The sequence below is a fragment of the Anabrus simplex genome, chromosome 2, assembly GCF_040414725.1.
Source record: "Anabrus simplex isolate iqAnaSimp1 chromosome 2, ASM4041472v1, whole genome shotgun sequence".
In the NCBI taxonomy this organism is placed as follows: Eukaryota; Metazoa; Arthropoda; class Insecta; order Orthoptera; family Tettigoniidae; genus Anabrus; species Anabrus simplex.
In genome coordinates, this window is record NC_090266.1 from 4,127,398 (window position 1) to 4,152,097 (window position 24,700).

Here is a 24,700-nt window from a genome sequence, read left to right on the forward strand (position 1 = left end):
CACAGTATATGTCATTACCTTAGCTGAACTTGTCGCAAGCTGTTTGATGAAAGAGTGAGGGGTAATTGATTAAGTGCTGATATATATTGAACCCTTGCGCCACTATGAAGGATACCTACCTTCCTTACCTATCAGCAATTTTCATGAGATCTGTCCCTTGGGTCGTTTCGGGTTCTTCATCACTTGCTGAGATAAACGGTAGGGTTCAGTAATCCTAATCTATCTACTCAAATGAAAGGTCTATTCAAAAATATTCGTATTTATTCATGAAATGACGAAAGAAAATAATAATTTAAAATCAATATAATTTGTACTAAATCTTGTCCACTTGACACCACATTAATGTAACACAGAGCACCAGATAACTGGTTTGAGCCTTTGACTTAACTGCCTGATGGGCATATTTACTAGAAACCTTTGTCTCAAATATTAACTAAAGAAAAGAAAGAATGGAAATCCTTAAATTCTGCTTCCATGTGAGACTACATGTACCAACATAATGATTCTTGATGGACCAGCCCTCTTAACAGGAACTCTGGACTCTGGGTATAATTAAGACAGTCCAATCGGTGTGTGCCACACAGTGGTTGTACGGCATTGACCCTTAATTGAATCGATGTGACCTGCTACTAGATCATGAACCGAGCTCTAAACTTCTAAATTACTTTAACGTCATCGTGGATGATGTCCGCAAGGAAAATGATGCTACACTGATGTTGATGACCCCATGATCATCCAAGTTTCTAAGTCGAAACTCAATTAAATTGCATCGGTTGACGACCAATGTTCCCACTTTACTAATCCCAGCACATTTAATGCTCAATCAATCAAAGTCAACAACAACAACAACGCTCACAATACTTTGTGGCAGTAAAATCCATTATCTTCGGATATGTCCCCATAAGCGTTACGTTAATATTTGAACTTTCCCAGAAAAATAAACTAAGATTTCCACAATGCATCTTCAAGTTATTCACTTGGTTTAAAGTCATTTCACAAATACGGTTTCCACTGAATTTAATGATTTAATATATGTAAATGATTTAATGAATCTTAATGAACAACAAATTCTATCTCCGCGGTCGAATGGTTTCTTCAACAAGTCCCTACTCACATTCCGACGTAGTTATTTTTCTAATCATATGTATCGTCTGCAGTTGTCGTGCAGCTGGAAGAAATTACATAATTTATTTCCAGTATTATATCTCGTTTCATGTCATAACATATTAAGTTTAATCTAATACTAACAATTATTAATACTTGGAAAACCCTAATAATTAAGAACAAAACAAAAATTTGCATAAGTAATTCGCCGTACAATATAAGCCCATTACGATGTCATACCTCATCATGATATTTCCATGAAGCTTTGTGCAGCCCTCAAAAATAAATGTCATCACTACCATCACTCTATATTTGAACAATTCTAAAATCAGCTACCGAGCTCGATAGCTGCAGTCGCTTAAGTGCGGCCAGTATCCAGTATTCGGGAGATAGTAGGTTCGAACCCCACTGTCGGCAGCCCTGAAAATGGTTTTCCGTGGTTTCCCATTTTCACACCAGGCAAATGCTGGGGTTGTACCTTAATTAAGGCCACGGCCGCTTCCTTCCCCACTCCTAGCCCTTTCCTGTCCCATCGTCGCCGTAAGACCTATCTGTGTCGGTGCGACGTAAAACAACTAGCAAAAAAAAAAAATCAGCTAACATCGCCCATTATACTCTAACTTCGCGGTTTCAGATACACATTACGATATCATTTGAACAAAATAATAGAACCTAATAACCTACACGTTACTCCCGGATGTAAATTCAACTATATCTCGCAAATTTAATGATCACCGTTCCAAAGAATGCAATCTCATTTTTTTACACGTACCAAGCAGCGCAACCCCCGTTATCTTTGAACTGCGTACTCCGATCAGCTGGCGGCATTGGAAACAAGCGACCCTCTTTGCTCTTAGCTTTGATATGAAACATCTGACTTTCACGCTTAACTGGTTCCACAGAATGAAATCTTAGACTTGGCAAATGGAATTAAAATACGATATTCCTGACCAAACAGATATGCGCCTAGAAATTACTTTTAAGTATTCTTCAATAATTTTACACGTTGCAAATTAACACTTGCGTGGATTCTCTCACATATTTCCATACCTAACATATACAAATATCATCCTCGGGCTCGCATAATATCCCAATCACCTGATTCGCAAATCCTAACTCAACTCATAGGGCAAATCTAACCTCTTGCCTCAAACTCGACGACTCTCACTGACAAAAAGAAATTGAATAATAATACTTAGAATCCACGACACATAATTTCGCACAAATACCTTAATAATGAAAACTTCGCATAAAATGATCACGTATTTGTATTAAAAACTGGATTTTCACAAAAATGACTGATAACATTAGTGTTATTTATTGTCAGTCAGACACAGTTTAAACAGACATAGAATAGTATTACACTTCGTGACATATATTCACCGATCTGCATTACTCAAAACGACAGCGTGCTTACACCCGATTGAAAATGGGTAACCACGGATTTTTGCGCCAATTCCATCAAAATTCAAACAGAAATTTTTTACGTCATATAAAACATCGTGACATCACAAAATATAGGCAATAAATTCACGGAAATGCCGATCTACATTGGACGTGATATCACTCCTTAACCCTCACTAACAATTGTTTTACAACATGTTGCACGGCACTCGCAGTACTTTTAAATATTATTCAAGCAGAAAATAAAACAAATGACCTTTCGTCATATTTCTCACATTCACGAAAGCATATGGGTGACCAACTGCGTCGTAAATACCCATTACAAATATTTATAAGTTTCACATCATGAAACAAGGTATAATAGGCGGTAAGGTGACATTCACCTTCCAGCTTCCATTTCTGGCCCACCTATGAACCTTTGTCAATTTATTTAGCCATTTTTACATTTCTGGCTTCATATTTGTTTTTCTTCAGGTTTCCTGAAAATAAAGCATTGAAAAAAATGCCCATCACTCGACGTCTTCGTTGATCCTACTCGACTGATTGTTTTGTTACCCGCACACGAATTACTTTCTTTAAAACACAATTATTTTAACTGTATGAATACTACTTAGGTATCATGACCGTCATTTTTATCGAATTCATTCTGTCATGAACTACTATCCTCACATGGAGTCCAGACCCCGGCCACATCGGCCAAAAAGCTGTTGGTTGGACTTAGTCTACTTCTTGACGATCGATTTACTGAACAGTTCTACCCTCTCTCTCAAGCTTCAATGATACAAATGCAGGGGTTTCAATATGGCGTCCCTTCTTATTTTATAGACGCTACCCCTCTCTTCAGGTATTTTTTCCTTGCCGCCAAGAAAATTTGCGTAATTTTTTCGACTTAGTGGAACTGTAATAAAAAGAGTTTTTGCTAACCGCGTACTTGCTAACTTGCTATCGACAGTGTTCACGAACATTTAAAATTTATTCTTACCAAATTAACTGGTTAAATGACCTCAACTGATAGGCACTATTTTCTGACGACCTGGAGTGAGTAAAATAGACACGCGCGTCTCTCATTGACTTATCCACAGTAAAAGCTTAGCAGTCTCAAATCTGTCTTACTAAAGACCAGTTGTCTTATAGATAAATACAGGTCCCTCGTTATACTGCGCCGGCCCCCTGGTGTAGGGGTAGCGTGCCTGCCTCTTACCCGGAGGCCCCGGGTTCGATTCCCGGCCAGGTCAGGGATTTTTACCTGGACCTGAGGGCTGGTTCGAGGTCCACTCAGCCTACGTGATTAGAATTGAGGAGCTGTCTGACGGTGAGATGGCGGTCCCGGTCTAGAAAGCCAAGAATAACGGCCGAGAGGATTCGTCGTGTTGACCACACGACACCTCGTAATCTGCAGGCCCTCGGGCTGAGCAGAGGTCGCTTGGTAGGCCAAGGCCCTTCAAGGGCTGTAGTGCCATGGGGTTTGGTTTGGTTTGGTTTTATACTGCGTTCACTACTAATTATTTCATTTAAATATACTTATTCAACCTAAACTTTCTTCTGTATCCATCCACTTTCGACACGTGCGGATGACGTCACATCTCAAAGCATGGGAAGGAAGGTTGCCACGTGTCGTTTCTGTGTGTTCAAGCTCCTCATCACAAATGACATGCGGCATCATGTAGCAATTTTAATATTAAAAATCCTTAGGGCAAAATGTTCATGGGTTCACGCAGTGACAAGGAATTCCTTTCAATACAATCCAGATGGTCAAATTTCTAATTTCGACGTCTGATGAAACATGACCTTTGAACATTAATACCTTTTTTCTCTCTTCTGCAGTTGCTCATCTCCTGGTATACAGATGTTTGTTGATACATTCAGATTCCTAGTGGTTCTTGGTTACATGTCTATCTCCACTGAATTTCCGACTGAGAGATGTTTGCCTTCCTCGCTATCAGAGTCTTCCTCCTCAGAACCTTCCTCAATTTCTCCCTGTTCTATCCGGATCTGCTCTGTAGATTCCAGTACTCCTCAAATGCTCTCAATATCACAGAGTCTGGAATTAGCCTACATCGTTTCATTGGGTCTTCCTGCTTCTCCTCGAGCGGTTCTACATCTTGATCCTCCACTGATTCAATGAGGTTGACTTCCTGGACTACCATATCTTCAGATTTATGGTAAACCTTTAAATTGGCGGCTTTGAAAATAGCCTCAGTGCGTCCATTTAATGACTGGATTTTATATGAATTGTTTCTGAAATTCTGGATGACTTTAAATGGACCCAAATACAACGGGGCAATCTTCGCGTAGTACTTATTCTCATGATTTGAAAGAGCGGATTTACGGACAAACACATATTCGCCTACTTCCAAGGGCCGATGAAATCTCTTATTTCTGACGCGTCTCAATCTTCGGCCAGCTTGCTGACGAAAATACCTAGGTGTAGTTTCAATACAAATTGTTTGAGATGCTAGCGGGTCGCTCGGACACTTCACCCCTGTGTGCTATTGTCTCAGAGGATAGGTACTGGAATTAGCCGCAGTTGGTATGTGCGCTATAGATTCGTGGTTAGCGTTATTCACGCAGTCTTCGATGATGGGTAATACATTAAACCATCTCCAATGCTTTTGAGCACAGAAGATCCGACAAAACTTAGCGATGACCCGCATAATTCGTTCTGACGGGTTTCCACCGGTATGGTGAACTGAACTGAGAAAATGGAAAATTTCAAGCCGTTGTAACTCCTACTTATACTGAGCTGATGTAAACTGTGAGCCGTGGTCCGTCAATAAAGACATTGGCTTCCCCATAGTTGGAATGATTGTTCTATTTATAGCTCTCAAGACTAATTTAGTGTTTGCTTTCTGTAATGGACATAAAGACGTGAACTTAGAGAATACGTCCACGGTTACCAAGACATGACTTGGGAAGGACTCCGTAAATATCCATGGCAAACCATTCACGAGGTTTATCAGGTAAGAGAGGTATCGGTTCTTGTCGTATGAGGTATGGGTTCGCCTTGACCCTCTTTCATGTGTCACATGTAATCACAATGCTTCTCAAGTTTTCTCGCATATTAACCCAGGTGAACGTTTCCTGAAGGGTAGCGGTGACCTTGTCAATCCCACCATGACTTGTTATCCTACGGACGTGCTATATTAGTCCCTTCCTAAGTGGTGGTGGTACAACGATTCGAGACTTCGTGTGTTCCTTGTCTATGAATTTCAGCAAGGTGTTGTCAACAAACAGATAGCTCTCAGCTAGCTTCTCAACTTCCCCATGTCCTGGGTGGTCACGTGGAAACTATCCCTTCAAGAAGGAAATTAACCTGCCACAAAATTGATCCTTCTTTGAAATTCAGGCAAACGTGCCAGCTCATTGAGAAAAGTTCTGTCTTCGTCAGTTATTCCAAGAAGTTCTCCTCATGTTCATTCTCGTTTGGATATCGACTCAAGGCATTCGCCAGGACATTAGACATTCCCGAACAGTGCTCGATGGTCAGATTGAACTGCTGAATAAGCAGCGCCCACCTAGCTGCCCTCTCGCTAGCAACTACCGTCTTCATCACAAAGGTTAAACACTGGAGATCCGTCCTAATGGCTATAGGGAATCCAAAACTCATCTTTCTCGAGTGCTGTAAAGATTGAACATTTGCAAGCATTTCTAATTCCTTGACACCGTACTTTGGCTCGCGCTTCCTAAGTTTACGGCTATAGAATGCCAAGAAGTTCTTCTTCTCGGGTTCCTCTTCTTCCTCTTGGTATAAAACTGCACGAATCCCTACGGTGGAAGTATCCATTTGTAAGATGAAGGTCTTATCGAAATCCGGGTACCCTAGCTTCACACTTCTAGCTAACATCTCCTTAGTATCCCGAAAGGAAATCTCATGTTCCCTAGACCACTTCCATCGATTGTTCTTCACTAGCAAATCTTGCAGTGGAGTCACAACCTCCGTATAATTTGGACAATGCTCACTGAAGAATTGGCTAATTCCCAAGAACTGTCGGACGTTCTTTACCTTAATAGGGCTTGGAAATTTGTCAATTGCTTGCATTCTCACTGGGTTAGGACGTACTCCTTCACCATCAATGATGTGTCCTACGAAGACAAATTCCTCCTGCCAAAAATTTGTTTTTAAGTTGATCTTAAAACCAGCAATCCTGAGCTTTTCAAGTAGCAACTCGAGATGACGAAGGTTTTCCTTGAAATCCTTCGATGAATACAGTATGTCATCGACATAACGCATAGTTACGGCCTTAACTTGCTCAGTGAGGTTGCGATCTAGGGCGCGTATGAGGGCTGCACCAGCATTTCTAATTCCAAAAGGCAGGCGGTCAAAAAAACATACGTTTGCTGGTCATACATGAATCCAGTGAAAAATTTTGACTTAGGATCGAGCATTATATGATGGTACAATGAGGTAAGATCAATAATAGTGAAGCGGCACTTGCCCCTAAACTTCCTAATAATCTCCTTAATGGGAGGTGCTCTGCCATTCTCAGCGATTAGTCTCTCATTTACAGACCTAGCAGCCAGACACACCCTCAGGGAACCATCAGGCTTATGAACTGTTACTAAGGAATTTACAGAAGGGGTATTTGCTTTGGAGATCAACCCACTCTCTTCCAACTCTCTAATAATATTTCCAGCCTCCTGGCGATGTTGCTCTGGAATGGGATACGGCCTACATTTAAACGGCTCCCAACTATTTACAGTCAAAACATAGTTGAAATTAGGAATGCATCCTGGTTTCGAATCGAAAACATCCTGGTATTTGAGAAGTAGTTCTCTCAATTTTAGTTTCTCTTCAGACGTCCCTGGGCATTCCGACACTTTCTGATTTATCAATTCTTCTACAGCCCTTCCAACTCAATCTCGAGGACGTCCCATTCTTCCTGGTTAGCCTGTTCTGTTCCCTGGCTTATCTCCTCTTCTATATCCTTAGAAGCTGTAGCGAAATGGACTTCTTCCTCACACATTCTTCTCCCAGTCAGATCCAATGATTCGTTATTTAGAGCTCCTTATTCCGGCCCGTCATCCTTCCTAAATTTCACCTCCCTTCTTCCTAAGTTGATGACTGCGTTACTTTCACAAATAAAGTCTGCTTCAAGAATCACATTATAGTGAAGCTTCGAAATTACAACAAAAGGATGCGAAAATGTCATGTCTCCTATCTGCAAATCCAAAAATGTCTGTGTTTTTCAAAAGGCAGTTTTGTTGGGAATAACTCCTCTAATTTTTATGTTTGCTACTGGAATTTCTGGTAAGGATTTCCGAGCAGATAATTCGCTGAAAAAATTTCCGAAATCAGGCTGATGTTGGCGCCTGTATCCAGCACACAGCTCACCTTAAAATTACAGATCCTGACATTAATAACGGGTAGCTCTCTTGTTTTCCTAACCTCTTGTCTGACGTGGTCTTCCACTAATTCATCCGGTTGTGTAATCAATGAGTCAATCCGGGCTACTTACCAGCCGTCGCGAGAAACGTATTCAGGCTGTGTGTGGAAATTCTGTCTCGTAAACACTACTGGAAATTTGGCGATTTTTCCGCTCATTTGACGAATTCAGGCTTCCGTCGAAATGAGGAACGTTAGGATTTAACTCCCAATCTTGGTGGTATGTCCTCCGTACAGCTCCAGTCTTGTGCACGTACACAGTCAGTGCATACTTCCATTCGTTAGACAGTTTCCTTCATTTTCCTGTCCTGTACCTGTTCTCTTAGCTCTCTCAGATACTGATCTCCTTCCCTTCTCATCTCTTCAGACTCGTGCCAACGGTCAGAATGTCTGAAATTTTCATAATTATTCCATCTTCTGGTGACTTCATTCCCGCAATTGTATCTACGCCTTTGATCAGAGTTCTCCTGATATCGACCCTGGTGTCTTCTCCACTGTTCACGGCATCTATCTCACTCTGCGTGATGGTATCGAGGCTGTTCCCAGTTCTTTTCACCCTGGTTTGGTCTAGTTTCAAAGCGTCACCCACTATTCTCGTATATGGGTGCCTGTGAAACTTCCCTATCTGGCGTATTCCCCTAGTTGTGATTCACGACATTCACTTGATGCTCCAAATGCCTAACTACTCGTGGTGCTGACTGATGAAAATGAGTATTGTCCAGCTGTCGCAATATCAATTCCGTCTGCATAAGGGTCTCGACCTTTGCAGCGATTAATATCTGAACATCTGACGGGAACTGTTTCTGGATAGCCTGAAACAGTTCCTGTTGACTTGGTGATGATTCTAGTTCCTTGAACTTTAGTAATTGTTCTGTAAAGTACAGTGAACCTTTTGGTAGTCCTGCGGTATTATACCTAAGAGAATACAACTCTAGCCTTAGGTTTTGTTGAATTTCACAATTCCAAAATTTTCCCAAAAATGTTGTCTGAAGTTCCTCCAATATGCCGAAGTTAAGCCGGAATTCTTTGTGCCATAGTAGAGCATCTCTATTTAAGTACCGTTATACAATCGTTAGTTGCCTCTCTTCAGGTACCCTAGCGTTACAAAAATGTTGCAATGTTTGGGTTGGGAAGAATTGAGAGAAAGAAGAAGAGCTGCTCGACTAAGTGGTATGTTCCGAGCTGTCAGCGGAGAGATGGCGTGGAATGACATTAGTAGACGAATAAGTTTGAATGGCGTTTATAAAAGTAGGAAAGATCACAATAAGCAGATAACGTTGGAATTCAAGAGGACAAACTGGGGCAAATATTCATTTATAGGAAGGGGAGTTAGGGATTGGAATAACTTACCAAGGGAGATGTTCAATAAATGTCCAGTTTCTTTGAAATCATTTCGAAAAAGGCTAGGAAAGCAACAGATAGGGAATCTGCCACCTGGGTGACTGCCCTAAATGCAGATCAGGATTGATTGATTGATATCTCGGATATACTATCTGTGCTCTCTTAGAAAACCTTCTTGAGTCTGGGTACCATTGCCATCAAATTTCTCAGTTTGATCTTCTTTAAGCCGGATCATATTTATGACATTCGTGACATTTGCCCCTGAGAATGGGCAGAATTGTTAAAGTGTCCGTTCCCACTAATATGCATGGCACTACTAGAATTGCTAGGCCAACTGATCGACATTTCCGAGGTGCGGCCTGATTTACTAACCACTCCCTCTATCTTGGCTTGGACTCCCACGATATTGCTCACTAACTCATCCAGTTCTGATTTCTGGGCACTAACCTCCCCTTAAGCGAGTCAAACTTTGAATACGTCTTGTCGGTCTCCTCGTGAACGGATGTCAACTCATCATTCAGAGTTATGACATAATCTTGTGTAACTTAAAGCTGTTGGGATAAGTCTGCCCTGGTTATCGCCTAGCCTTTCCCAGTTCCTCTATATCTGCTTGGACATCCTCAATATCCCTAGCCGTTTCTTCCTGAGTTGTACATATTTTTCCTATATCCACCTTATTCTTCAGGGTTAATTTCATGTCAACTGTTTCAATGCGCAGGTCTACATTTACCTTGAAGTCTTCGTCTACATGGTCTAATTTAGCATTAAATACGGCTATCTCTTTCATTATGTTCGTGCATCGTTGTGAAGAGTTTTGACTTGTCGTCTTCACGCAGAATATTGAATTTCTCTACCACTGTCTTCAGATCGGCCCTAAGTTCAGCTTCATTTGACATCAACCGCTTATGTAGTGCCTTAATTTATTTAACGTGCCTATTGAGGTCTCCCCTAATTATGTCCTGATTCTCACTAAGAACACGATGTAGCTCGCGAGTGTCTATGAACTGTTGTTTAATCTCATTTTTAAAGTCAATCTGTGCTTTAGTGTTTTGTTCCATTTAAGTCACCAATATCTTTCCTAATATACTCACTAGCTTCCTTACAATTTTCCTGTGTATCCTGTACTTTAATGTCGACATACTTTACGACTTCCTTCATACCTTTTAATTCTACATCCGCATTATATAATTTGACATCCACTGTTTCTAACTTATCACTGATAGATTTAATACTCTCACTTATGTTCTTCCTATTGGCTTTCAAACTTTCACTTAGTTCCTTCCTCTCTGCCTTCACACTTTCTCTTAGTTCCTTACTATCTGCCTCTATACTCTCCTTTAAGTCCTCAAGCATTTGGAGAAACTTCCCTTGGGCCCATTCTATCTCCTCCATAGATATAATTATAATTATAGACCAATTAGTCACTGGTGAGCCTGCGACTTCCAAGACGTACCTCACGAATGCAGACGATAAACATTATAACATTCTTCTATTTAGCATATCAAACTGTTAAAAAACATTATCTAAATAATGATTTAATAAAATGTGAAATTCAACGTACAGTTGATCAAAATGATCAGTCAAGACACTCAAAACCAGTATAACAAACGTTTTGGAAAATATTCTAAAATATACGGAAATTATACCTTTCATTCGGTAGATAAATTACTTTCATCGTAATATCTCCTATATTTTCTTCGAGTTCACTCACAACCCTTGTGCACGATATTACCTGCCATAATGTGGCATAGCCTCAACATTATTTTTCATTTCCTCTGCTGCACTATATTTCCAAAACATCCTCATCGTTATCGTGTCTAAGGCCCCACTTTGGTGCCACAACTTACTGATGCACAACGTGTAAAAATCCCTTCATCAAGTGACGTAGGTCTTAGGCCCTCTCCGTTAAGTGACTTAAGCCCCACTGTCGGTCGCGCCATCTTACTGAACCCTTGCGCCACTATGAAGGATACCTACCTTCCTTACCTATCAGCAATTTTCATGAGATCTGTCCCTTGGGTCGTTTCGGGTTCTTCGTCACTTGCTGAGGTAAAAGGTAGCGTTCAGTAATCCAAATCTATTTACTCAAATGAGAGGTCTACTCAAAAATAGTCGTATTTATTTATTTATGAAATTACGGAAGAAAATAATAATTTAAAATCAATATAATTTGGACTCAATCTTGTCCACTTGACACCAAATTAATGTAACACAGAGCACCAGATAACTGGTTTGAGCCTTTGACTTAACTGCCTGATGGGCATATTTACTAGAAACCATTGTCTCAAATATTAACTAAAGGAAATAAAGGATGGAAATCCTTAAATTCTGCTTCCATGTGAGACTACATGTACCAACATAATGATTCATGATGGACCAGCCCTCGTAACAGGAACTCTGGACTCTGGGTATAGTTAAGGCAGTCCAATCTGTGCGTGCCACACAGTGGTTGTACGGCATTGACCCTTAATTGAATCGATGTGACCTGCTACTAGGTCATGAACCGAGCTCTAAACTTCTAAATTACTTTAAAGTCATCGTGGATGATGTCTGCAAGGAAAGTGATGCTACACTGATGTTGATGACCCCATGACCATCCAAGTTTCTAAGCTGAAACACAATTAAATTACATCGGATGATGACCAAAGTTCCCACTTTACTAATCCCAGCACATTTAATGCTCAATCAATCAAAGTCAACAACAACAACGCTCACAATACTTTGTGGCAGTAAAATCCATTATCTTCGGATATGTCCCCATAAGCGTTACGTTAATATTTGAACTTTCCCAGAAAAATAAACTAAGATTTCCACAGTGCACCTTCAAGTTATTCACTTGGTTTAAAGTCATTTCACAAATACGGCTTCCACTGAATTTAATGATTTAATATATGTAAATGATTTAATGAATCTTAATGAACAATGAATGCTATCTCCTCGGTCGAATGGTTTCTTTAACAAGTCCCTACTCACATTCTGATGTAGTTATTTTTCTAATCATATGTATCGTCTGCAGTTGTCGTGCAGCTGGAAGAAATTACATAATTTATTTCCAGTATTATATCTCGTTTCATGTCATAACACATTAAGTTTAATCTAATACTAACAATTATTAATACTTGGAAAACCCTAATAATTAAGAACACAACAAAAATGTGCACAAGTAATTCGCCGTACAATATAAGCCCATTACGATGTCGTATCTCATCATGATATTTCCTTGAATCTTTGTGCACCCCTCAAAAATAAAGCACTCATCACAACCATCACTCTATATTTGAACAATCCTAAAATTAGCTAACTTTGCTCATTATACTCTAACTTCGCGCTTTCAGATAAACATTACGATATCAAATGAACAAAATAATAGAACCTTGACGAACGCCCACATTATTATTATTCGCACATCTAAGATGATATGCAGATTTGTCTCTGTTTTACGGATGGATGTTGCCCCTACACCAACGCAATATGGTAAAACTACACCTCAACAACTCACCTCCTCTAAGGGGACACAGATAGCAGGTTAGATGAGAGAGAGATATCTGTCAAGATGGCGACTAGTACGTTATCGGTTGTGCTCAGCGGTGAATATTTACTTCCTAACTCTCTCACATAACAGCGCTGTTATCCGTAGGCACGGTTTGGGCACGTGCACGACAGTGCTGTTGCGTAAACTGATCGAGCAGTTTGCGAGTGTCGCAAATTCGCCTGTCTCTCAAAAGACTGCGCTGGTAACCGTGTGGATACATTCACATGCTGTGCGCGCACCACGCCGGTTCGATATTTTTTGCATTCAATATGACTATCGCAATTCGAGATGACTTCACACCTCTCCCGCATAGGTGCGTTGTTATCCGCTGCCATCGATGCGCACGCACCTCCCTTGGTCGATATTTTGCATTTCAACATGACAATCGCAAATTTCGAGATAAATTCACATCTCACCTGCATGGTTGCGCTAATATACGCAGGTTCTCCACTCACGGCGCTCAACGATGCAATAAAATATGATGCACAAGGCGAAAATAGTTTATCGCTCTCTCGCAAAAGAGAAGTGACCATGCCTTTCTTCTTAGCCGCGCAATATTTTTGGTAGAGGACTCCTCGCCAAGGCGGTGGACCACTAGGCGGGGATAGAGAGCAAATCTCTCACCTAGCCCTCCCCTATTTTTTGTAGGGAGCTGGGAGGAGAGGACCACCTCACAACACCCCTCCCATAACAAAGCAAAATCCTCGGTTCCGTAACCTAACCCATTACCTCCATGACGGCGACTGTGAAGTTAGACTTGTTCTCTTATTCAAAATCAGCGTCTCACACGTGCGTATGTTGGTACGCAAGAGCACGTAGGGGGAGTCAATATCCTTGCAATGGGTCAATGACCTCCGGTGCTGACTCAGCACAAAAAAAGCTGACGCAGTGTTTTTGAACATACATATCCCTACCACTAGGAGTTTTATTAATATGTGGTCGGAGGCGAACGCTGGATCAGTATTAAAAAGCTCATGAACATCCCATACTTCCACGTTAACTTTAGGAAGACTTTCAATAAATTTCCAATTTCTTTGAAATCATTTAGGAAAAGGCTAGGAAAGCAACAGATAGGGAATCTGCCACCTGGGCGACTGCCCTAAATGCATATCAATGTTGATTGATATTGATTTATTGATAGTCTGAGAAACAAGATAATTTGAATACTTGACGCGACTAGTTAGAAAATAACATCACGTGAAAAAATTCGCAGGAGTCTAATGATTGTAAGGAATAGGATTTCGTTAACCCGGCAACGGGCGCGTATTGAGTTGGAACGGGAGCGAGAGCGTGGTGAGATCTTATCTCACCCATGAAATTGATTATGAAATTCATCTTTAGAGTACATTTAGATTTACTTTGTATTTAAAGATTTCTGTATATATTTTCATAAGAATTAATTGCAGTTTACAATATTTTAGTAAAAATGTAGGATATTCTACAGGTGCGTGGTGAGAATTTCTATCACCCATGAAATCTCCTTTATAGTGCATATTTATATTTAAAGATTTCTCTATTTATTTCCAGAAGGATTATTGTATTTTACAATATTTTAGTTTCAAATATAGGATTTTCTACCTTGCCAGAAATAGTAACGTAACAAAGCTCACTGAACTGCAAGGATTAAAACAACGAACCTTCACCAACAAGCACCAGTTGCAGACTTAGGAATACCTAGGAGGAGAGACTCGTGTGCAATGGGATATGACAAAATCAAGGGGTGAGGGATTCCTTCACAACGCGCGTTGCCAGATTAAAGAAACGGTAAGGGTCTGTCTTACTCAGTTTGCCGCGGACTATGTGTGACAGCATCGGAGATTCCTAAATACAGTCCCAATAATTATGTTCAGTTGAGGCGCCGTTTCGTGGCAATAAATGGGTTGACGATCTCTCGGAGCTTAGGTCTTGAGCCTTTAATTAGTCTTTCCAATAGATCAACTTACGCAACCCCAGAGAATGGAGAGACCTGGAAGTCAACATGAGCGAGAAAGACTAAATGGACAACTGATCTCCCCACTTGTCGCTGTTAACCACGCGTATATCTATATGGGATTAGTAGTGATACAAATCCCTCTAGTGCTAGATTTCATGAAACCAAGTAGATAATTTGTGAATAAGATACCCCAGGAAGTCTATGTCGTTCACTTTGTTGATTCACGCGAACGCTCTTACATCCTTCTTAGTAGTATCTCTAAGTTCACATTTGTACAGAGATAACGCTCATTGCAATGAAAGATTAGGCCCTGACTGCCTCTTCCTTTACAACATAATCTTAGCTACGCTATCACACATTAGTATGATTCATGCCAAAATAAAATTTGATAATATTCACGTAGTTCATAACATAACATAAAATGAAATACCTCTCAGTGAATCAGTGTATTCCGTATTTCCCCTTGTTCTCTTTATAACATATTGCACTTATGCTGTACCATTTATATTGTTTTATCTTGGTCCCACCAGGTAAACCAGCTGAGTACACTGATTCTATTACTGATTGGAGAGCTAACCAGGGAAGATCGTCAGAAGATCATGACCATCTGTACAATTGACGTACACTCGAGAGATGTGGTTTCCAAGTTCATTCTACTTAAAATTGAATCATCTAGGTCATTTCAGTGGCAATCACAGCTGAGACACAGGTAACCATTTCATGTCATTCTCTGCTACGTGAACCATGTCAATTCATAAAGTAGAAGGAAAACTCAATAATGTATTCAAAGAGTCAAACTTCTTACCGGTAATAATAAATATATTGAAACATTGAATTATAAGCCGTGTGACAATATTTGTTCCTTCGTGATTGGTTAACTTAAGATCACGGGGAATGACCTTAATAAACAACGTGTAACTTGGAGAAATCTCGTCTCTGTCTGTCGGCCTCGTAGCCTAGTTCTTTAAAAAACGTGTGAATTTTTTGAATTCGTCGGCTTGAGTCCATTCTTTCTAGTGACCAAAGAGTTGGACTCTGCGCACGGTGATTTTGGAAATATACACTGACTGACAGAGCAAATGCAACACCAAGAAGGAGTGGTCAGAACTTTATGCCAATTGCAGGGTAGACTGACGTCACTGAGGTATGCTCATGATGTGAAATGCGCCGCTGTGCTGCGCACGTAGCGAACGATAAATGGGACACGGCGTTGGCGAATGGCCCACTTCGTACCGTGATTTCTCAGCCGACAGTCATTGTAGAACGTGTTGGCGTGTGCCACAGGACACGTGTATAGCTAAGAATGCCAGGCCGCCGTCAACGGAGGCATTTCCAGCAGACAGACGACTTTACGAGGGGTATGGTGATCGGGCTGAGAAGGGCAGGTTGGTCGCTTCGTCAAATCGCAGCCGATACCCATAGGGATGTGTCGACGGTGCAGCGCCTGTGGGGAAGATGGTTGGCGCAGGGACATGTGGCACGTGCGAGGGGTCCAGGCGCAGCCCGAGTGACGTCAGCACGCGAGGATCGGCGCATCCGCCGCCAAGCGGTGGCAGCCCCGCACGCCCCGTCAACCGCCATTCTTCAGCATGTGCAAGACACCCTGGCAGTTCCAATATCGACCAGAACAATTTCCCGTCGATTGGTTGAAGGAGGCCTGCACTCCCGGCTTCCGCTCAGAAGACTACCATTGACTCCACAGCATAGACGTGCACGCCTGGCATGGTGCCGGGCTAGAGCGACTTGGATGAGGGAATGGCGGAACGTCGTGTTCTCCGATGAGTCACGCTTCTGTTCTGTCAGTGATAGTCACCGCAGACGAGTGTGGCGTCGGCGTGGAGAAAGGTCAAATCCGGCAGTAACTGTGGAGCGCCCTACCGCTAGACAACGCGGCATCATGGTTTGGGGCGCTATTGCGTATGATTCCACGTCACCTCTAGTGGGTATTCAAGGCACGTTAAATGCCCACCGCTACGTGCAGCATGTGCTGCGGCCGGTGGCACTCCCGTACCTTCAGGGGCTGCCCAATGCTCTGTTTCAGCAGGATAATGCCCGCCCACACATTGCTCGCATCTCCCAACAGGCTCTACGAGCTGTACAGATGCTTCCGTGGCCAGCGTACTCTCCGGATCTCTCACCAATCGAACACGTGTGGGATCTCATTGGACGCCGTTTGCAAACTCTGCCCCAGCCTCTTACGGACGACCAACTGTGGCAAATGGTTGACAGAGAATGGAGAAACATCACTCAGGACACCATCCGCACTCTTATTGACTCTGTACCTCGACGTGTTTCTGCATGCATCGCCGCTCGCGGTGGTCCTACATCCTACTGAGTCGATGCCGTGCGCATTGTATAACCTGCATATCGGTTTGAAATAAACATAAATTATTCGTCCGTGCCGTCTCTGTTTTTTCCCCAACTTTCATCCCTTTCGAACCACTCCTTCTTGGTGTTGCATTTGCTCTGTCAGTCAGTGTATATATCTGCATTGGGCTTTGAATAATACCCTACATCCTTGGTCCTTGGTTCTAGGATTATTCTCATTATTTTAACTTCCTTCCTTTCTATTTGCGGTTTTGTTGTTTTGTGTTGGTTCTAAGACGAGTAGAGGGGTTTAGTTTTAATTACTGTTGTATAATGCCTGATTTTGCTATTCCGGGACAGGCCTCATTTGCAGTAAATACTTTTCATTAACTGAAAGGCAGTCTCCATTCCCTGAAATTTAAAAATTCAATACATTCCCTTTCTCTATCATTTCTTGCTATCAATTAACCTATATGTTTGAATTCTTTAACAAGAGAGGTCTTGTTGTTGCCAATATGGAGTTCATCTTGTGAAGTTTTTTTACCTGACAAAACTGTATTTTCACAATTGAAATTTTAATCCGATTTTCGATGCTTGTTCTTGTAATAGTTCAAGTTGCTTTTGTGCATCGGAGATTAATGCCATGTCATCGGTAAGTGCCAAGCGGTCTATTTCTATACCTCTTAGTTTTGATCCTAGTCTATGTGTTGGCGCACCTGCTATTGCCCATTATCTTACGAAATTTTCGAGCGCTCAATCAATCAATCAATCAATCAATCAATCAATCAATCAATCAATCAATCAATCAATCAATCAATCAATCAATCAATCAATCAATCAATCAATCAATCAATCAATCAATCAATCAATCAATCAGTCAATCAATCAATCAATCAATCAATCAATCAATCAATCAATCAATCAATCAATCAATCAATCAATCAATCAATCAATCAATCACTACTGATCTGCATTTAGGTCAGTCGCCCATGTGGCAGATTCCCTATCTGTTGTTTCCTTGCCTTTTCTTAGTCCTCATACACCCGTATCAAAATGTTTTGTTCCGAGTGTCGAGTGTCGAGGCATCCTCACTCTTGCGTACATCACTAGGCTGCAATATTCGTCTGATATGTGTAAAGAGAATGGGTATTCATCTCCAAGGAGAATTCTTTAGCGTATTAGTTTGTTTATTAGTTCGTTTATTTCGAAGCCGATCTGTCACATGCTATATTGTGTAATTTTTTAATAATTGATTAACTGAGTGGGATTCTGTACAAGATTATGATCGCACATTTATTTCCTTACTAAAAGGTGAATTTCATGTGGAAGTTAATTATGATACATAACTGGAGAGCCACCTAATTCTGGAAGACAAATGCACGATGTCAAATCATCGCCAGTTCATATAAAGTTTGTTATAAAGTATATTGCGTGTTTTAAGAGTGAAAAGTGCTATGTGTTCATTTATAACAGTGCATTTTAACTGTGCTTAAACAGTGTATCACTCACTATAAGGGAATTCTTAAAAATGCAGTGTAACCGACATCACAACAATGCAAGTTACAAAGTGATGTATTTTTAAATTTATACCGAGTGCTGTGTTATGAAAGTGGAATAGTTAATATAGTTAATATTAGCATAAAAAGAATCACTTCAAGCAATATTAGTTATAGGAAAAACAGTGTAAATATTGTGTTTTTCGAAACCGTTAACTATTACCTTACGTAACCTACTACGATAAGCCACCTTTTATTCTGAGCCATTGTTGATGTGAAGAGGGTGAACAATCGATAGTGTCTGTTAAAATTTTAAAAATTGAAATCACGGCCTACTAGATAAGAAAATGGTGATTGTCAGATGTAGTGGGTAACTCCACGATAAAGTAAGCTTAAGTGCATCATTAGAAAAGAATTAAATATAAAAATGATTTGTATATTTCACTAACTGTGAACAAATTTATAGCAAACGAATTATTGAGTTGTTTGGAGCATTAGGTAGCCTATATAAGATATAGTCAGTAATCATTTGGTGAGTGAACTCAACGCCTTTGTTGTTCGGTGCTAACAAAGAGTATATTTACATAATAGACAAAGAGAAAGAATCAAGGAAACATGACTGGGAAAGGCAACAAGAACGCCCCTTGCGGCACATGCGGCAAACAAGTAACAGATAGCGATGCCCGGTGTTTGCTGTATCGATAGTTATAATAAATGGAAAGACTGTGTCGGTATCAGCGCTACTACTCTCCAGAAACGTAGCTGCACATTGTTATGGCTTTGTAAACCTTGTAAAAGAGAACTGGAGTATCTCAAAAGAAGCAGAAGCGAACTCAAAGATATCAAAAGCTCTACAGGAAACAATCTTAGCCGGAGTCAGAGAAGAAATTAGGAAATTCGTCAAAAACCATGCCTGCAAAGTCAATCAAACTAACAAAGAGCAGGCATCAAAGAGATCTCCAGATGTAGAATCAAACCAAACTCCACAAACCGCACCAGAAGAACAGAAAACGGACTCCTCTAAAGATCGTACAACTTCAGATATACCAATCCAAAATAAGAACTCAACTACTAGACCCGGAAAAACCTCAAAAAAGAACCCACCTACGGACAACTTGACTGGACAGGAAGAAAATTCCAAAGAAAAGTGCGTGGATGGAACAACACAAGTCCGGAACTATGGACCTCTAGCTTGCTCGTATACTAACTTCGGAGACAAGGAGAAAACGAGTGATCTATATGAATCCACCCTACCAACACTGACCGAAGACGCAGGACCCGATGAAAAAACACCCTGGAACACAGTGGTGAAGAAATCGAAACAGCATCGTAGGACCATCATCGGGACGAAGAACTACAACCGGCAGCCAAAACAGCATGGCTATATGTGGGAAAGATAAAAGAAGGAAGCACAGAAGATAACATTAAAAGCTATTTATTAAGAAATGGCATTACACAGATAAAAGCCTGTGAAATGCTTAATACAGCTGGGCCCATGAAAGGCTGCAAATTGGGAATTCCTTTTGAATTTCTACAAACAACAGAAGAACCAGATTTCTGGCCTAAAGGTATTGTAGTTAGAAGATTTTCTTTTCGAGGCCAAAGACGCAACATTGGAGTGTCCCTCGAATAATAAAATAATCAAGATTATTCTCTGGAACATCGAAGGACTGAAAAACGCCTTACTATTAATACCCCCAAAGACAATGGAACATTTCGATGTCATCATAGCTACGGAAACCTTTCTTTTAGAACCAACAAACCTACCGAAATTCTGTGGATACCACACATTTGCAACGCCAACAGGAGGTAGACCGGCTGGAGGAGTCTCATGCTTCCTCAAACCAACTGTTGGAAGAGTACATGAAGTTCAGAGAAGTGAAAACTCAATCATAGTTAAAACCACTGACCTAACATTAATAGGAATATATATCGCACCAGATAACTCAATAGAAGATGTAGTAGAATCAGTACTTAATGCAATAGGGAAAGTAAATACTGCGAAAGAAGTGATAATCGCGGGTGACCTCAACTGCAGGATAGACAAGCCGAACGTGAAATCGGATTAAGTTATCCAAATCCTGAGGGATGAAGCGTTCACAATGATAAACATAAAATACCTTAAAACATACTTTGCTCCAAATGGCTCCAGCGCAATTGATATTTTATTCTACAGAGGTGAAAGATTTATGATAAGGAAACAGGAAAGTCTATGGTCCTCAGGGTCAACGCCAATCAGAAAACATATACCCATCTGCACAGAAATTGAACACAAAGAGTCACGGAAAACACTGATCCCTGATGATAAGGGCATCACACTTTCAAGAAATATTGATGGAAGGGAACTGCAAGACCACCCGATTATACAAAAAAGCAAGAGCACTTGTAGCTCGAGGACACCTAAATGAAGCAGTAGAAATCGCTACAAATCTGCTACAGGAAACCGCTTTGCCTGCAAAAGAAAGGAGAGCACAGACAGTGCTACATAGCACGATACGCGCGTTATACTCAGCCAGAAAAATGAAGACCCTGATTACTTGGAAGCATATGCCATCAAAAGAAGAAATTACAGAAAACTTCTAAAAGAGAAGCGAGATGAATACCTAGTAGCAGAAGCCAAGAAGCTTGCAGTCGAAGCAGAAACAGACCCATTTCGGGCCCTCAAGAAAAAGCAAGCGTGTAGAGCGAGGGAAATACCAATGGAAACATGGGAAAACACTTTCTGAGCGCTTCTAAACAGGGACACCAGAGCAAAAGGTGACACCGCAAAGCACTCTATCGATCCAGAACACGGAATTAGACTAACCACGGGGGAAGTACAGATGGTAATCAGCAAAGGAAAAAAGGAGAAGACAGCAGGACCGGAAAACATATATACAGAACACTTAAAAAGTACTCAAGACCACTTACTACAACTTTGGACAGAACTATTCAACAAATGTATAAATTTAGGCAAAATACTGGAAGTTTGGAGAACGGCAACACTGAAGATTTTGTACAAAGGAAAAGGAGAAACTGACAACCCCGACTCATATAGAGGTATAACTCTAGAAAGCAATTTATACAAAGCATTTGCAACTATTGTAGCGAATCGCCTGAACAACGAAATAGACCCATTCATACCAGAATGCCAACTAGGCTTCCGCAAAGGAAAGAGCACGTTACAGGCCGCAGCATGCCTAAAAGAAAAAATTGATGAGTCACTGAGGCACCCAAAAGGGAAGTACTACGTCGTCTTTGTCGACTATAAGAAGGCTTTTGATCTTATCGACAGAGATATCCTGAAACAATTGATTGGTGACAACACGCTCGTGAGAATCGTTGAGACCATACTAGACTACAACCTAATCCAAATTGAAGATGGAGCATCCTCATCCGGGAAAGTAATTCAAACAAATGGGGTACCCCAAGGAGACCCCCTATATCCGCTACTATTCAACGTAGCAACGGCAGGTATCACACAAATAATGACGGACTCCCCTGAGACTACTCTAATAATGTACGCTGATGACATGGCTCTGGGATCGAGCTCAAAGGCAGAACTACAATCGACAGTTAGAAGCTTGGGCTTCAGATAACAAATTTGAAATTAACAAGGAAAAGACAGTACAGATGGTGTGGCAAGGCGGCCAAGGACGACGCCATATCATGAAATAATAAACCACTAGAAATAGTCAAGAAATTCAAATACGTGGGCATGACATCCTTCAATAACCACGTCATAGACAGAACCAGAGCCATCCACAATATCAAGAATATATCTATGCTATCCCTTAACACAGCGATGGCTTTATTCAAGACCACAATAACCCCAATTGTCACATACGGAATCGAAATAATATGGGACAACCTGACAATCGGTGACTTCGAGAGGATAGAAAGGGTCAAAGCAAGGTTGCGGAAGAAAGCCCTAGGAGTAGGTAAACTGGCACCCTCCAGACTTGTTTATGTACTGGAACGGGAAACCTACTTCATTGCGGATCTACGGCTCAATCTATCACTGCCATCTACCGGCCCATTCCAAGAGCTTCAGAAAAAAATTCTTAAGAAACGCGCGGAAATAGACCAGGAATTCTACGGAAATGACGCCATGATCGATCGAAACTGGACCAAACAACTTCAAGAGCAAAGATATGTCATAACAAGATATGAAATACATGGCTTCCACCACAAAATATCCGCAAAGACAAAATTCCACAACCCAACAGATGACTGTGTTTGTACAAAGTGTAAGGAAAAGTGGGCCCGCTACCATCTACTAAAGTGCAAAAACAGAACAAAGACTCTAACAAAATACAGCAAAATGTAAATTGGCACAACAAACTCAATACTCATTCGAGTGCTCCTTATATAATTAAATAAACTGAAAATGTATTGAACGTCTCCCTTGGTAAGTTATTCCAATCCCTAACTCCCTTTCCTATAAACGAATATTTGCCCCAATTTGTCCTCTTTAATTCCAACTTTATCTTCATATTGTGGTCTTTCCTACTTTAAAAGACACCACACAAACTTATTCGTCGACTGACGTCATTCCACGCCATCTCTCCACTGACAGCTCGGGACATACAACTTAGCCGAGCAGCTCGTCTCCTTTCTCCCAAGTCTTCCCAGCCTAAACTTTGCAGCATTTTTGTAACGCAACAACTCTTTTGCCGAAAATCACCCAGAACAAATTGAGCTGCTTTTCTTTGGATTTTTTCCCGTCCTTGAATCAAGTAATCCTGGTGAGGGTACCATACACTGGAACCATACTCTAGTTGGGGTCTTACCAGGGACTTATATGCCCTGTCCTTAACAACCTTCCTACAAACAATAATAACCTCATAACCATGTAAATTACTTACATCTTGGCACCCGTCTCCTATCTCGAGAGGGAGGTCCCTGTGGTAGGACAAGTCTTTGATACCGGAACTACCTATTGTAGAAAGGAACTATTGGCCTGCCATGTAACTATATATAGTGTTCTGTGTAAATGTAAGTGGACTGTAAATTAACAGCCCTACTTCTAAGTAGACTAGTTCATTTTCTTTGCGGTGATTTAGCTCACTGGTTACCGCATCAAATTTTAATATCCCCAGCCCCATGTCGCCTGTTATAGATGACATTAGATAATATACCCTGGTGGTATTTCCCATAAGTTAATCATGACTTGATACCAGGAGGAGAATAGTTACTCATATTGAAATGAGAATAATCAGTGAACAAAATTCAGGTCGAAGGAAGTGTAGATGTCTACAAATCTGTTGCACGACCTAATGGAAGAGGAAGGATTATTCTGTCACGATAGCAAGGCTAGTCGTCTAAAAGCAGGGTGCCATTAGCATACCGGCGGGAGAATTTGGATAACCCAGTGGGCCTCGCACGGGAAGGAAAAGGACAGTAAAGAAAAAGCCTATTTACAACATGAGGGTTGCAGCGATGTATTTCTGGTCAGGAGAACTTTCCACTTCGTCAAAAATTCTCGGAAGATGTATGCCGCAGATCCCTGCGCTTCAGGGCAGAAGAGTCCTTATGTTGTCACGGAGGCTAGATGTTTACGTCGCACCGACGCACATACGTCATATGGCGACGATGGGAGACGAAAGGCCTAGGAGTGGGAAGGAAGCGGCCGTGGCCTTAATTAAGGTACACCCCCAGCATTTACCTAGGGTGAAAATGGGAAACCACGGAAAACCATTTCCTGGGCTGCCGAGATTGGGGTTCGAACCTACTATCTCCCGAATTTGTCACGGAGGAAGATTCGAATTAACCACCCGCTATAGCCCAATCACAAATATAATATGGCCACCCAGGGATACCGGCTCGACAGAAATGAATTGGAACATCAATCATCTCCAAAATTAATTATTAATTGAATATTGCAATTACCTAAATTAAATCAAGTATTTTTTAGATGTGTGCATAAAGGAATCAGTTATAAGTTAAATAAATTGAGGAAAACGTTTTTCGGAACTGGGTCATCTCGAATGCTATTGGCCGGGAAGGACGCTGTTTGGCCCGCGAAATATGGAGGAGAAATATCCGCTAATATCTCTGAGATTTATGATCGATATTCGATCATATTAAGTAACGTGAGTAGTTGTTTTATGAGAGTTGTGGAGCCTCCTCCTCAGCAGGCTGCCCTTCCCGACGTCAGTCTATTACGATCAACGCTACAAGCAAGCTCAGGGCCAAGTGGGCAAGACGACCGTCACGCG

General features: G+C 41.1%; 1 protein-coding gene across 1 annotated transcript in view; it reads left to right on the forward strand.

Annotated features, from left to right (window-relative positions):
• The window catches only part of LOC136863901 (dynein beta chain, ciliary-like), a 5,220,903-nt gene that overhangs the window by 1,875,355 nt on the left and 3,320,848 nt on the right, over nt 1-24,700 (forward strand). Inside the window, exon 34 of the mRNA XM_068226514.1 lies at nt 15,228-15,406. Coding sequence (XP_068082615.1) covers nt 15,228-15,406 — 179 coding nt within the window. The remainder of the gene's footprint in view (nt 1-15,227; nt 15,407-24,700) is intronic.